General features: G+C 40.4%; 1 protein-coding gene and 1 long non-coding RNA gene across 2 annotated transcripts in view; one reads left to right on the top strand and one right to left on the bottom strand.

Annotated features, from left to right (window-relative positions):
* Window positions 1-15,713, top strand: part of LOC117827263 — a 41,973-nt gene that overhangs the window by 15,788 nt on the left and 10,472 nt on the right. The window lies entirely within an intron of this gene.
* Window positions 2,090-15,713, bottom strand: part of kcnn1a (potassium intermediate/small conductance calcium-activated channel, subfamily N, member 1a) — a 62,462-nt gene continuing 48,838 nt past the window's right edge. Inside the window, exons 6-9 of the mRNA XM_034703796.1 lie at window positions 14,637-14,747; window positions 13,346-13,473; window positions 6,974-7,043; window positions 2,090-4,133 (exon numbers count right to left, since the gene is read on the bottom strand). Coding sequence (XP_034559687.1) covers window positions 3,828-4,133; window positions 6,974-7,043; window positions 13,346-13,473; window positions 14,637-14,747 — 615 coding nt within the window. The 3' untranslated portion in view covers window positions 2,090-3,827. The remainder of the gene's footprint in view (window positions 4,134-6,973; window positions 7,044-13,345; window positions 13,474-14,636; window positions 14,748-15,713) is intronic.

The raw sequence follows: 15,713 nt of genomic DNA, 5'->3' as shown, positions 1-15,713 counted from the left end.
GAGCTATTGCTCTCATTTTACTCATTTTTTCAATCTCCTCTTCCCCCTGTCCCTGCTGCCAGGTGAAGGATGAAGTCCTTAACACCATCTCTCTGGGGAGGACACTCCAGCATCTGTGACTCTTCGTGGTGTAACTGAATATTACACACTGAGTGCAACTTGGAACATGACCTGGGGGTTCCCCCGCTTCATTTCCTGTACTTCTTGTTTTGTTTTCATTTGAACCACTCAAAGGTCTTAGCCGTGAGCCATTTGGGAAGCTTTTTGGTAAAGGGGGACTGATGCTCTTAATGATGACAGATGACAAGCAGGAGGCTCAAAACCTCAGATGTAATGAAGAGGTGGAAACCTAAGATTCAAACAGGCAGGTGAGGTCGTAATCAAGCAGATAATCTTTCATTAGCCGCTCTGACTTGTTGGATGACACTGATTGAAACAGAGACTCTAATGGCATGATGGATCCTTTTATACTCAAAGGAGGGGAGGGGGTGTAGCACTGTGTTTGAGAAGTGGTGAGAGGTGGGGCAGTTAAGAGTCATGCTTCATCAACTCAAGTTGAAAGGGAAAAAAAGCTAATACTCATGCTTGATTAAGTTCCACTTGTAGAAAAATGAAGATTTTCTTAAATGGAGGGCTCTCTGGCCTTCATAAAGTCTGTGCGAGAGTCAACTCAGTCACTGTCTCACAGGGTTTCACTTGGACTTAATCAATCTCAAGCCAGCGCTGGAATTTGAAATCCAAGAAATGGTATTGATCATATTTGCTTGTTTGTTTTGGGGGCCATTAAGAAAAGTTTTAATACTAACATAGTGTGGATTATTTTCCATTCAAACTTGGCATGCTTACTGGCTAACCGTGGAAGTAGCCTTTTAAAATCGCGGGCACCAAAGACTGGGCCAATTCAGTCAATGAAAAATTACTTTACTGTTGCACTCACCTAAAACGTTTCTAGCCTTCATACTTAGGCAATTTTTTTGTGGTTTTGTACAACTTCAGTTCCTAGTTTGCTAAGGCTGCAAATAGAATTTTTAGATCAATTTTAATTGGCTTTAAAAAAAAGTACAAATACAAAACCCAAGGAAAGCCAAAGTTACCAAAGAAACTTCATTGGACTTGTTTGGGGGACAGACCTTATTGGATTATTGTTTGATGCAGTACCCCAAGTGGCCATTGGGGCACTTTTACAAGACTGAGCAGCTGTGCCATATCCAGGCCTTGCATTTAAAATACAGGCATGCCACAAAACCCTGAAACACCTTTTACTTGTTCTTCTATTTTTGGGAATTACGCATGTTTACTTTTTTTTTTTCTCATGGTGACATGAAAACTTTCATCGTCGTCTTATATCTGTTAGAAAATATGGAGCAAGTGCTAGCAGCTGATTAGCCTAGCTTAGAATGAAAACAGGTTTTTCAATGTTAAAATGTTATTGTTTGTAAAACTGAAGGCCTATAAATTAGAAATATGTCTGTGTGTAACCACATACTATAATACTACATAATCAAACTGTATGTACTGCATACTGACAGTTAGTATGCTGTTAACAGCATAAAAAGCACGCTTCCACTGATCATAGACTATCATTCATGTGTTAGTGTTAGCTACAGTGGCTAAGCTGGTACGCCCATTGAGCCATGTATAGAATTCAACAACAATATTTAAACTTTAGTTACTTATAAAGTTATTTAAATGTATTTTTAACCACATATAAAATATATTTGATTTGTGTGCTGCTTGTTGCTGGCTGGCGAGCTTCGCTGTTCGATAGTATAAAGAGCTGCATTGCTTTTTGCGATGGTTTAGTATGATTAGTGAGCTCCTGTCTCCTACTTAAAAATTCCTGCCAATCAAATAAACATTTCCAGTATGAGCATTTCTTACGTACATATTCATACATTTTATAAAATACATTTTTTTATCAGTTTTTGTTTCAAATAAATGACAAAACTATTACTTGTTGAAATTGTACCGGATGTGACAACTCATATTTCCAGTCCACATGCTAAGTAGGGTTAAACAGCTGCTAGTTGTGCGTGACTTAAAGGCAGTATCACTTCTCATCTTGCGTCTGGCTTGAAATAGTAGAAATGTATTTCCAGAAATATCAAAACTATCCTTTGGACGTCTCAAAGGGAAATGTAATTCAGCAAAGTTTCTTGAGCACTTTTATTTGTATCCTTTCATCTTTTGTAGAAGCAAATTTTCTCGACCTCATACTTTAAACAGGGAATGCATCACAGAATTACATTACTGCAACTCTCTAGGTACTGCAACTCTAAAAACACTAAGATCCTAGTAAAAAAAGGAAGTTTTAGTAAAAAAAAGCAAAGAAAGGCAGCAAACAAACAAAAGTAAACATGATCAAATCAAATCAAGTAAATGATGTAAAATCATCAAGAAGCCATTCAAGGAAGATTGTGATCCATTTTCAGTTTTGCAAAGAACCATGCAAAGGGGCGGGGCTAGTTTGACCAGTGCTGTGTGTGTGCCTGTGTGGCCGTTTCTACCAGCTGACCTTCTGAGTCACGTCAAACTCTGAAGGCCACAGGAAGCTTGACTTGGTGGTGCTGTTAAAGGTAGACTACATATTTCAGTGTGGTGAAGTTAACAGTGACCTCGTTCCTTGACAAAACACACTAACAACATTCTCACTGCTCTCTCTCTCTCTCTCTCTCTCTCTCTCTCTCTCTCTCTCTCTCTCTCTCTCTCTCTGAACCTTTTCTTTTTTTCTAAGTGTTAGTAGAAATATAAAGAAAAGGTTGTAAAACATTAGGAGTTGCTGTGAAATGGAGGCAATGTTATGCATTACTTTAAGACATTTTCTTAAAATTTTGGAGAGGAATGTATCTGAAAAAGGAATGCAATGCTGTATTCAGACTGTTAACATCGTAAAAAAGCTCTGAAATTAGTAATTAAATAACCCTCTACTATTTATACATTCAGGCACTGAAAAATCACATGTCAATATGTAACTAAAAAAGATAGTCGCTCTCATTTTCCCTTGGTAAGAACAAGGAAGCTGAAACCTTGAAGTTGGCAACTGTGTAAATTCTTCCTAACCAGTAGTTACGCCATTTGCATTTCCTTTGCTCGTCTTCTTCGTGACGGTTCCCCCTCCACACTGCGCTCGTTTTCATCCACTGACCTGAAGTCAGAGCTTTCACACAAAGCTATAGGACAGAATCCATGACACTAGTCTTTGTAGGGAAATCCAATGCTTTGTCTCGCTCTCCTCCTCATACAACAGCTAGATGGACGAATGTGTGGACGGATGTCCTCCATGGCCTCAGCGGGCCGGCAGGCAGGCCGAGGCCCTCAGCTCCACAGACCAACTTCCCCCTTCATGTTTAAGGACTCTCCGGTGTGATAGCCAGCTCTCACTCCAGCGACCCTGAACTCAGTCATTTTTTAACTATACAAGGGCTTTTACAAAAAAGCTAACTTGGACAGCCATACAATGGCTAAAACATAAACCATATCTCTACTTTATCTCGGTTTTTCAGTCATTTTGAGTTTTTTTTCTCTTTTTCTTTTTTTGGATGCATTTGTTTTTTCTTGTCGTCAGTCTGCTTTTCTTTGTTCTTTTGGAGTAGCTCTGATCCAGTCCTGTGCTGAGACGCTCAGTCACAGGAGAATTAGTTTTTGGACTTAATGTTGAGTGGAGAACGGGTTGGATGTGAGGCAGAGGATCAGATCAGGGGTCAGGATATGTGTTCATAAAAGTCCAGGGATGGACTCGGCCAGCGGTTACAGGGACAGCTTTGGATGAGGTGTGGCGTTGGTTTGGTAATTTGGGGTCAAAGGTCATTGAAAATGCTTTTTCAAGGTTATCCACTATCAGAGGAGGTGTGTGGTGCTGTGGAGGGAGAGCGCCGCCTGCGAGCGGTGGAAGTCCAGGATCGCTCCGAGCGTTCGGAGCGCTCTGAGGCTAGCGATGCGGGCCGGAATCGGTGGACGAAGCCGTCCAAGAAGTCCTGCTGCTGCTGGGTTATGGCTTGGGAGATGAGGCAGGGCAGCGCCTGCAGGCTGCCCGTCACCGAGTCCAGCTTGTCTTCCAGTGTGCCGATGCGCTTGTCCAGCTCCTCACTGCGCTCCTGAAGCTCTGACACCAAGTCGTACATCACATTCTGAGTCTAATGGAGGGGGGAAGGGAAATGTGTTTGAGGAGGAGCAATAACAGAAGGATGGAGAAGGAGCAGGAGTGGTGTGGGGCAACAGAGGGAGAGAAGAGATTAAAAAGGACATTAAAAAGTTTTAAAATGAATTTCCTACCACAAAAGCGCAATGTGTACATGTGACAATCAATAAAACGAGTAGATGGTCTTTATCTGTCTCACTAAAACTAAGCAGGAGAAAACAATGACAGGACGCACTGTGAAGGGGAGCTGTGTAGTTTCAGCAAGTCAGCACAGATTTTATCTTCTTGCCATTTCACAAGCAGCTCCTCTAATCCATTTATAACCAGAGGAGCTCTTTAATGCTTTATGTATATGCCTGACACAACTCATTCATTTAATGAAAAGCGTCTCCATTATTTAGGCACCTATTGTTCCACAGTGGGTGCGGTGCAGCCAGTCGTAATGCACGTTTAATTCGCCATTCTCCTCTCAGTCTGCATGAGCTGTAAAATATGAAATATGTTCTATACGCTCTGATCTATTACTAGATTGAGTATTTTTCAACATGCAACAAAGATTTTAATGGTGAATTTTAGAGCTCATAAAATAATTGATATTGATTTAGGAGCTCTCCACGGGGTTTACGACTGAGCTGCTGGACTACTGTACACGGAAGCACCTGAACAGGGAGGAGAAAGTAAACACACAATGAAGGACTCATCCATGGAACCTTTTAAAATACACACTGGAGTGCAAATGCCATCCACATCAAACGAGGCCGCTGTCATGTACCTCCCTTTGAACCTCCTCTCTGCTCTGCTTTGGTGGGTCGGACAGAAGCTATCGATGCATGACTGCATTCACCCTGTTACCCCCCGGATCCTGTCTACTATGTTTAGCTTGACTTGAGTTCCTCAAACTTTATTCTGCTAGCAAATAAGATCAGAAACAGGAATGTAGACTGAGTTTGATTCTATTAGTCATTTGAAAAACAGTGAAAAAGCCTGTGGAAAATTGGCTTACGCTTGAAAAATAAAACGCATTTAGAGAACTTAAGTTGAAAGTCTCAAGGCGTACAAAAAAACCCAATTTCAAATCAACTAATTTTACCATAAAGTAGGCCTGCATGATATGAGAAGATTGTGTAATATTGAAAATGCAACACAAGAGGTTACAAGGAATACACATCAATTAAACAGAATGAAGTGGTGGGACAGTAGACCAGTAAATTGTTGTTGAGAGGTTTTTCAAGGATAAATAAATAAAATAAATGAATAAAAATAAATAAATAAAAATGGATAAGTAAATAAAAGCATTAAAATGACATTAAAAGAGATTTTCAGAGTAAAAGGACGTCATCAAATCGGGGAAATTAGAAAAAGCGCAAAGGATAAATTAGGAACATTAGAATAATGAAAGAAAAAAATAATAATAATTAAAACAATAAACAGTCAAATAAATTTAAGACAATGAATTAGTTGGATAAAAACTAAAAATAATACTAAAATAGAATTAAAAGTGGTTAGAAGTCAAATAAAGTCTGTAAAATGGGTTTTAAGAAAAAATGTAAAAGATGTCACTGACTCTGCAAGCCATATCTCCTCAGGGAGGTCGTTTATACAACACCTATGTTTGCAACGTGTCCCTCCTGAATCAACATAATCACCAGGGTAGCTCATAGCTTGCTTAACTTCATCTGACTGCATCGAAATGGTGCGAAAGCTTGGCTGTACATCCTCTAACAGGTAAAGTGTTCACATGCTGAGTTAGAAAGCATTGCTTATTTACATTAAAGATATTTTTCATATATATTTAGCAATACAAATATTTGTAATGAGCATTGAACGTGCTTACATCGCAATTAAGATTAAATTAATCAGTCCACTTTAAAGACCATTTTAAAAGACTTAACTTTACAATTGAGTCATCTTGCAGGCAGCTCTTTTCTTCACAGCATTGAGACTGAAATGCTCCCAAACTTTAGAAATGTATGATGCAAACGTTTCTCAGCAGCCATCGGCTTTATTTTGTTTACCTGTTGCTTACCAGTTGCTGATTTGCATACGGCAGATATAGTAAGGATGCAAGATGTCTCACTCTTCAGTAATTATTTCGCCATGTTTTGTTTACCTGTCACCACAAGGCTGCTGTTCCCCATGCGCCACTTTCAACAAAGCTAGTAAGGATGTGAGATGGCTCACTCCTTAAGAAATTCAACTCGAGACAAATGTCATATCCGCACACAGCATATACACACATGTAGGGATGTTGCCAACTAATTTATTCACGGCAACTTATTTTGTCATTGATTTTTCAATAAATTGTTGCACTTTTTTTTTTTTTAAACTGGTCACTAAATGGCAAACTACAAACTGTTTTGCAACATTAGCAAGTGCAAAGTCATTGATGTTAGCCAAAAAGAAAAATATCAATACACACACTAAACTCAACACTGAAGACCTGCAGTCAATAATAACTGTTAATGGATAACACCTCTGCTGGGTATAAACAACTAAACAGCAACTGTGTGGCTAATGGTGTGATTGGTTTCAAAGATTTATTGCTGAAGTTTCAAGAACATTTTCGGAGCTTTATTTGACCCAAGTAGTGTAGTCTTTGCCTTTTTACCATTCTAGTGATTTACTCTGTTGCTGTTTAGGTCCAGCAGAGTACTTTGAAAACATCAAAGCCCTGTGGAGCTAACGATAGAATCAGGTGATAATTCTCTGTAGGTTTGTTGTCCATAACGGACACCTCGGACGTACACAAAGTCATGATCACTTACTGATATGGGGGGGGGGGGGGGGGGGGGGGCTTGTAGCTACTTTAGAATTACTTTTAAAAGGGACTCTCACCTTTGCCAGGTCCACCAAGGTGTTGGCCTGATCGTTGAGTTTCCTCTGCTCCATCTTCACACTGCGCAGTCTGGTGGAGGCATGGGGAGGTGGGGACAGGAGGAAGAGGAGGAGGAGGATGGAAGCAAGGGGACAAAGGAGAAAGGGGAGGAGAAGAAGAGTGGCGGAGGGAATATAAAAGGAGGAGGAGGGCGTTTGTTTGTAGGAGGGGATGAGAGAGAGAGAGAGAGAGAGAGAGAGAGAGAGAGAGAGAGAGAGAGAGAGAGAGAGAGAGAGAGAGAGAGAGAGAGAGAGAGAGAGAGAGAGAGAGAGAGGAGAGAGAGAGAGAGAGAGAGAGAGAGAGGAGAGAGAGAGAGAGAGAGGAGAGAGAGAGAGGAGAGAGAGAGGAGAGAGAGAGAGAGAGAGAGAGAGATGAGGGGGCAGAGAGGGCCAAAGGGAAGAATAGAGGAGGAGGAGGAGGAGGAGGGACAACAACACGTTTTTATCACGCCTGCTCCCTCACCGATGACATTGAGAAGAGAGAGGACAGCCTGCATGCATTGTAAATATATGCTTTATAAACTTATATATATACATATATAGAACAAATATATATGTATAAATATGTCCAAGCATTCCTGGTCTTGGTCAACGCAATACCAACCAAAACATGCAAAAATGTGGAAGCATACTCATTCAAGAATGGATGTGTTTATCTTGTTTTATTGAACCTTTATTTCATCTTAGAAGTTTTCTTAAAATCTCATTTGGAAAGTGCTTTAAGTAGCCTTTCTGCTGCAAACAGACCAAGTCTTAAGACAGAGATGGTCTTGGTTTAACATTTTTTTAATAGTAGAGGAAAAATGCCATAACACACTTCTACTGCTACAAAACATTCACTTTTTTCCAGCAAGAATGCAATATGCTTCCAAAAAGAACATCCTCAAATTCATGTTTAAAATCAAAACATTCTCATTATTCTCAAAACTTAAGATGTTAAAATGGAAAAACATGACATGCCCTTTGTCAGTTGCACAACTTCATATAAACACACTGGTCATTCAGTAAGCGTGCAGTGACTGTGATTGACCGTGCACAATGAAACGCTGAATTGTGTGTATGTGTGTGTTTGTGTGTATGCTCATGGGTTGAAATGTGTGCATGTGTGTGAGAGGATGCCACAGATAAAAGATGCCATAAATAAATTGTCTAATAATGACACTGCTGCACATACAGCAACATAGACACTTGAAATAACTTGCGTAGTGATACATGAGACATGTTTTGTGATGCCTTTGTGCCTCTTTATCTCTAATCAAATACATTATGGCAGCGTGAGAGCTGCTAACGCTGATGTGAATAATGTGTTATTGTTAGCGGTGGCATCACACAGCCATCATCTGGATGTGTGAGAGGAAGAAGTTCCCTGTTCGGCAAATTATGAGGCAGGATGACATTCAAGGGCATTTATTCATGTGCAAATCAGTACATCAGAGCAGAGTGAGACTGCTCGCTTACGGCCCTATCTCTGCGGGAAGCCGCTTCAGCCCGTATGTGTCTGTTTGCTTGGCTTTGTCATCCCTTATGGCTGTCCAAGAATGGGGGCCAAATGCTACAAGCGCGACTTATTAGTGTTCCACGTTATGAGTACAAATGTATTCTTCAAAATGTCAACCAATTGCATTGTGCTTTTAGTCCCATGATTTTGTGGCCTTTCTTGGTGATTGTTGTAGCCTGAAATGCCTGATTTTGCAGCAGCTTAAAAAAAAAAAAAAAAAGACATTATTTTGAGGCTTTTTTTTTTGCAGTGAAACAGCTGTAGCATTTAAATACTTTAAAATTTGAGTTTACTAACTCGCCCTGCCAAAAATGTCCCTGAAAATATGATTTATTTGAAGATAAAGAGCTGCACCTGTTAATGATGTACGTAATGTCTTTTAAACCATCATAGTTTTGATGTAGGAATATGCAGTCATCACATCCAATGTGAAGCAAATAACATGAGCACTGACTCATGCTGCTACCTTTTTTGTGTTTTTAGATTAAAAAAAAGATTTAGACTGTAAAAAGATGGATGGCATGACTGCTTCCCAAAAGTGAAGCCAAAACATTTAAATCTTCCCCTTGTGACTGGCTGCAGTACATTCTTAAAGCCCACCTCCATTATAACCATAGACTGTATGAAAAATGAATGTAGTATCCTAACGTCATCCATCTGTTCCTGAACGCTGTTTTGAAGCTAATTGTTGGCGGTGCCATATTGGAACCCTGAACACAACCAAACTTCGTCCAAGCTTGTGTGAGGTAAAGAGGCGGGCTTTAGCCTTTTCCCTAACAGCTACAGGGTGCCTACCTGTCAATCAAATCAGCCATGGCCTTATTTAAGTGAAACTGGTACATTTAATATCTTCAAAAATACCAAGTTCTAAAAAAATTCACCCCCATGCAGTGTGTGCTGATAGAGAAATTAGCTACTCAGACCTAAACCATTTTTTGAACCAGGCTGTAAACATTGCTGTGAAAATCGTCTTTTTTTGAATGAGTGTGTATGTGGTGTCTGGTTATTATGCGGCGAGCCTCAAGCGGACGCTTGTGGAACTGCAGTTTTTAGCACTTTCATATGGGCTTCATATTTTAAGACCGGAGGTTGCCGCTTGATTATAACAGAACATGGGTCAAAGTATTATCAGATTGAGAACACTTCGTTCTTATAACAATTACTCATATGCAAGTGTTCAGTTTTGGGAGGAGTTGACTTTTAATGAGTTATATGCATAGAGTTTATAAAATATGGACATAGTATCCGTGACATCACCCATCTGTTTCTAAAGCGCTGTTTTGAGGCCAATCGTCGCCAACAGCTACAGTGTTCCCACAGGCAGCTGTGCCTCTCATTGGAAGACTCGTAATCTCAATATCTTCGAAATTACCGCGTTACAAAAAATTTTGCCCCCCGTACAGTTTGAGCCGATTGAGAAATGAGCTATCCAGACTACACTCGTCTTTTGTACCAGGCTGTAAACATGTTTATTTCTGCTGTAAAGATCTTCTTTTTTGAATTGGTGTGTATGTGGTTTCCGGTACTTCCAGAGCCAGCCTCAAGCGGATCCTCCATGAACTGCAGTTTGTAGCACTTCCGCATTGGACTCATATTTTTAGACCGGAGGTTGCCGCTTGGTTATATGCTTAAAGAAAGAGGGGATGTGACATCATGATTGACAGATTGTTTTTGGTTAGTGCAAAGGTCCTGACTTCGATCCTACAGCGCCACCTGCTTGATTGCTTCTGTTAGACGCCTTAGCTCCAAACTATGTCAGCGCATAGTATAGCACGTATTAAAATGTACGCTGGTTGTGAAGCCAAAACTTTCAGAGCTCCCCCTGCTGACTGGGTGCGGAATCACGCTAACGGATGGAACATGGGTCAAACTAGAACAATTTAAATACTCGTTGAAACGCCATGGAAAGGAGAAGGCGTAAGTTTGTAAAGTTGGACTAGTCAGCCCATTCAATGTTAGATGAACAGAAAAAGTAACAATTCCAGAACTTTAAAGAAAACCTTAATGCCACTGCCGTCATGTTTACAGGATGATTGATGAAAGTTTGTTAAGATAAAGAGTGAATCTGTAATCAGACACTACTCAGACAGTGAGCTGATTTTTAGGGAAGTCCTGTTTGAATAGCCAATCACAGCTCTCCCCTGAACTACAACATATGTCGGATAGAGATGGGGTGATATACTTGCCCCGTGGAGAGAAGTCTCTCCAAATATGTTAATGTATGAGCTGCTTTATGAAGACAGTTATGGCAACAGACCTCCAAAGTTTCCCTTGTTTGTTTGTGTTTCAGTTCTTTAGTTTCGCAGTGAGAACATTTTTGTGTTCCGCATAAAACTGAGTTTTCACCCCTAACTTTCTGAATTTATTCTTTGGGCTGTGTTGTCCACATAGACTGTATAAAATATGGACGTAGTATCCATGACGTCACCCATCTCTTCCTGAGCGCTGTTTTGAAGCCAGTTGGCGGAGGCAGCCATATTGGTAATGCTAAACTCATCCAGGCATAGTGTGACGTAAAGAGGCGGAGTTTGAGCCTCCTAGCCAACAGCTACTTGTTCCCGTCTGGGAGTCAAATCAGTCATGTCCTTATTTGGGCAAAAACTTGCAATCTTAATATCTTCTGAACCATCGCGTTACAAAAAAATTCACCCCCCGTACAGTGTGTGCCGATAGGGAGATTAGCTAGTTAGAGCCAGGCTGTGACCCAGGCTGTAAACATGTTTATTAATGCTGCAAAGATCGTCTTTTTTTAATTGGGGTCTATGTGGTTTCCGGTGTTTCTGCAGCCAGCCTCAAGCGGATTCTCGATGAACTGCAGTTTATAACACTTCCGCATGGGCTTCATAGTTTGAGCCGCTTGGTTGTCCATACCGTCAGCAGATATTTTGATGGGAAAAGAGAGTTATACTCGACAACACTCACCCCCCCCAGGTATGTTCTTGTGAACGCACACAATAAAAGGGGCACAGCTTACTGCTCTTGGTCAGATTTGGTGTATTTGGTGTAAGAATGGGTCAAAAAGTTGGTCGAACCTAAGCCCATGTAAGAGATTTGAACAATTCAATTTACATCGAACTGATGCTCTTGGCCTAAGAAGATGAAGATGAAGGGTACGTTTTGGGGACTTCAAGAATTTAACCTATTTGACTTCTGCAGGTTTGGCTAAATGTGTGTGAACTACTGCAATCGCAACTTCCTGGATTGACTGCTTTTACTAGCTGTACATTTTGATCTTACTTAAAGGAGGCAAGCACAGAATAAACATTAACAGGAAACATTTGAACCCCAACATAACTATGGCTAAGTTTTTGAGTGTGCATGTCATCACAAAACCATCAGGAGTGTAGGATGAGGTTAATATAGCCTCCAGAGCAGCTATATTAATCATGGCAACATAGTGCAGCACATCGTAGATGATCATGAACTGCTGGCAAGGCCATCCAAGCTCCAAGCTCATTCTGTGCAAGATGCTTTTCCTTTCACACGTTCTCTCCAAACAAAACCTCCACTGGTGACACCAGTGGCAAAATGTTGATGCTTATTTTTAGTTTCATTCCATTCAAAGGGGGATGGGAGGGAGAGGGGAGTCAATGGAAACACTGAAGTAAAAGAAAAACCAAAAACAATCCAGCATCCAGCATTTTTTTTCTCTTTTCTTTTCTGTTTGTAACAAACGCTTTTTTTCATGCATGTCAAACGCAGACATGAAGAGGAGGAGGAGGAGGAGGAGGATGTTGAGGAAACAGTAGGAGGAGGATACATAGAAGACTCAACTTACTTCTGAGCTCTGCGGTGATAGAGCAAAACAAAGACAGAACACAGTACATAGTTTTAACCCCACAACATTCACGAAACGAGTGAAACCATTACACTTGTCACTGTAAGCACAGGGTCAAAAAGGGGGGTTGGAGGAAGAGGGGGAGGGGGAGGGGGAAAAGGAAGGACCATTACACTAGACTGCAGTGTGTGTGTATGTGTGTTTGATCGTGTATACTTGTGTGAGAGTTTTACGTGTGTAGGCTGAAAAAACTCTAGGAGAGGACATTTTAAAAAGCTGGGGTGAGCTACCAAATGTTGTCATTTCATCAGTTTATTGGCAATATTAACAATACGATCAAAATTATCTATCATATGCACTGAGTATCCTTGTTAGGAATTGCCCTTTAAAGACGATGATTCAAGTCACTTGTCAAAAACTCCCTCAGTTGACTCACATTTTGTCAGTTGAATCTTAAGACTTAGTAGCTGCATCATTGTACACAGAGAAAAGGGGGAGCCAGATACTGTTTGTTGGTGCTTGGTGTCTTTTCTGAGGATTCTTGAAATACTGATCTTAAAAAAACAAACTTACCAAACAATTCAAATCATTAAAACACTGAATAAAGTAGTTTAAAAATAAGAGCCTGCTGTAGCAAAACTTAGGCTTAGCTTTTTTTGTGTATTTCCCAGCTTCAGATGACTTATCTGGTTAATAAAATCTAGGTTTAAACAAAAGTGACAGGATTTAAAACAAAAAAAATGACTGTCTAAGATGTTTTAATATCTGGACACCAGTTGAAACCAGTGGTAGCACGAAAATGAGAATCAAGTTGGCCAAAGTCAGTGTTTGAGTTTGGTGTGTAACTCAGAAGACACCCAAGAAAAAGGGTGTTTTGTTGGTAGCTTCGTTTCATACAGCCAAATCTGATTCATCTGGCAAAATACTGAGTCAGGCACAGTGTAAGAACATTTTGGATTAACACTCTGACATTTTGGTAATACAGTGATCCCCTTTGTTGGTTGTTAGTAAAAAGGATTGATATTCTTGTCAGAATGAAACAGAGAGCAGGACTTACTGGTGAATGGCTTGGAGAAACTTGCGCTGGTGTTTCCGCACCTTGGCGTGATCTATCTTCTTGACCAACTTAGTGTGTTTGTAGATGAGCCATGTTTCCCTGAGTACATTGGCAGCTGTGTTCTTTACCTGTGAATCAAAGTTTGGGAAAGTCATAAGATGTACAGTAACTTTATTTTAAGGGGTTGCTTTAGTCATCAATTTGGGAAATTGAGATGAAATATCTAATAAAAGGCTAATCAGAGTAACAAAGAACAAACATATTGTAAAAACAATGAACTATACTGATTTCAGGAGATTAATGTGTATTGAAAATAAAACTTAATCAGAAAGCGCAACATAGTATTACATCAAGTTATGAAATGGTGACAGTAAAATGAGGAGACCTGGGAAATCAATGTCCTTTAACTTGGTAATCAGATTGCAAGATAAATCCAAAAGTACAAAGATAATGAGCTGGATAAGAAAAAACAACTTTGTAGATCTTCATCTTTGTGAGGTTTGCTTGACCTCCCATCTGACCTCCTATATTGGCCACAGCTCCAGATGCTAATACTCTAGTTTTAACGTAGCTTTGGTCTCTCAAACTGTTCATCCAATCATTTCAGTCTGACCTATGAATTAATAGTAGGGATAGACCGATTATCGACCGGCCGAATATCGGCGCCGATATTCGGGATTTTGATGCATAACGGCATCAGCCTTTTCTAAAAATCCGACAGCCGATAAGACTTCAAATTAAAACTGGGTTAATTTGGCTCTGATGCAGCCGCACCTCTCTGTCTGCTGTCACTACACCATCTGATTGGTTACACGCAGAGCCCCGGCACAGGCAACAGCCAATTAGCCAATGAGAAACAGCAGGGAGAAATGGAACACAAGCTAGTCTACCGTTTCTGCAGATGGAGTCATTTCTGCCACGTGATTTAGCAAATTTTTAAAGATTCCATCCCAAGCACTCACTTCTGTTTAGGTGTACGCTCCACTTGAATTTTTCCAGCACTTTAATTTGCTGCCAGTCCGTTTTTGCACTATTTACGGCTGCAACACAGACGTGCTCTTCCGCCTGCAGCAGTTACAGCTCCAAATATCGGTTATCGGCCTCCCTGACTACTAATAATCGGTATCGGCCCTGAAAAAACCATATCGGTCTATCTCCAATTAAGAGCCTGAAAAACGAAGATCATGTTTGGCCAATAGTTTACAAACCGTCATATTAGAACTCTGCTGTTGTAATAAACAACATCCCATAATGATATCAACTCAGCATACCGTGGTAAGATGTGACTTACTCGTTTGCAGAGTTGTGTGTCCATCATGAAGTTGTGGACGTGCTTCTCAGCCTTGGTCAGTTCTAGTTTCCTGGCCACCACTGCAACCACCAGTGCAGTGCAACCAGCTCCCTGTAGCACAGACATCACAGAGACATTCCGTTTTCAAATGACATTTGTACATTTTTCAATTTCATTTCGTGATTAAAAAGACAAACATGTACTTTAAGTTATATTTATGCCCATTTTCGCCTTTAACGATAGGAAAGGTGAGGAGAGACAGGAAATGTGGGAGAGCGGGGGAAGGTGTAAAACCAGCAACTCTGTACATGGGGCGCCCACCTTAACCACTAGACATACGGTGACATGATGATTTTTAAATTCTGACCAGTTAATCTCAAAAACAAAACTGGTCATAGGAATGAGGTGACTAAGCAGATTTTAACCAGGATCAATGAGTAGCAATTAAAGCTGCTGTTGGTAGGAATGGCGTATAAAACTGTTACTTTTTTTCTGCATGGTTTGGAGAAAAGGTCATAATGCCCATAGGTGCTCATTGGTAAGTGAAGTAATTGGAGACTATTGCGAAATCTCTGTGTTTTCCAATGCCTTTGTATCAAGGAATGTTATTATTCCCCTTGTTCCCGTTATGACGGACCAATCAGAGCTAATCTCCAGTCCTCTGTCCTGATTGGTTAAGGGGCGGCCCCTACTATGTCGGGCACTATCATGACTTTACACGCCGATCTGTGTTGGGAGGCTAAGAGGAAATCTGGTTGGGAGGGATAGTGTTGACATTCGAAGTTCCTCTCTCTGAACAGATGTTTACTGTGTGACTATCAACAGCAGCTTTAATTCTCTGCTGAAAGACCAGCTGAAATAATCAGTAAAGGGGGCTCTAGTGTCCTAGCTGCCATGTGCAGGAGGTTTAGTCCTGGTCGCAGAGGTTGCTGGTTCGAGTCTCAGCCTTGACCATTTGCTGCGGTTTTCCCACAATTATAACAATTATAGTAATAATAGAAAAAAATAACAACAACAATAATAACAACAATAATAAAAATAATAATGATAATGATAATAATACATTGTAAATAAACA

The sequence above is a fragment of the Notolabrus celidotus genome, chromosome 15, assembly GCF_009762535.1.
Source record: "Notolabrus celidotus isolate fNotCel1 chromosome 15, fNotCel1.pri, whole genome shotgun sequence".
NCBI classification, from domain to species: Eukaryota; Metazoa; Chordata; class Actinopteri; order Labriformes; family Labridae; genus Notolabrus; species Notolabrus celidotus.
The sequence above is the reverse complement of the archived record's forward strand: the minus strand, read 5'-3'. Positions and strand labels throughout refer to the sequence as shown.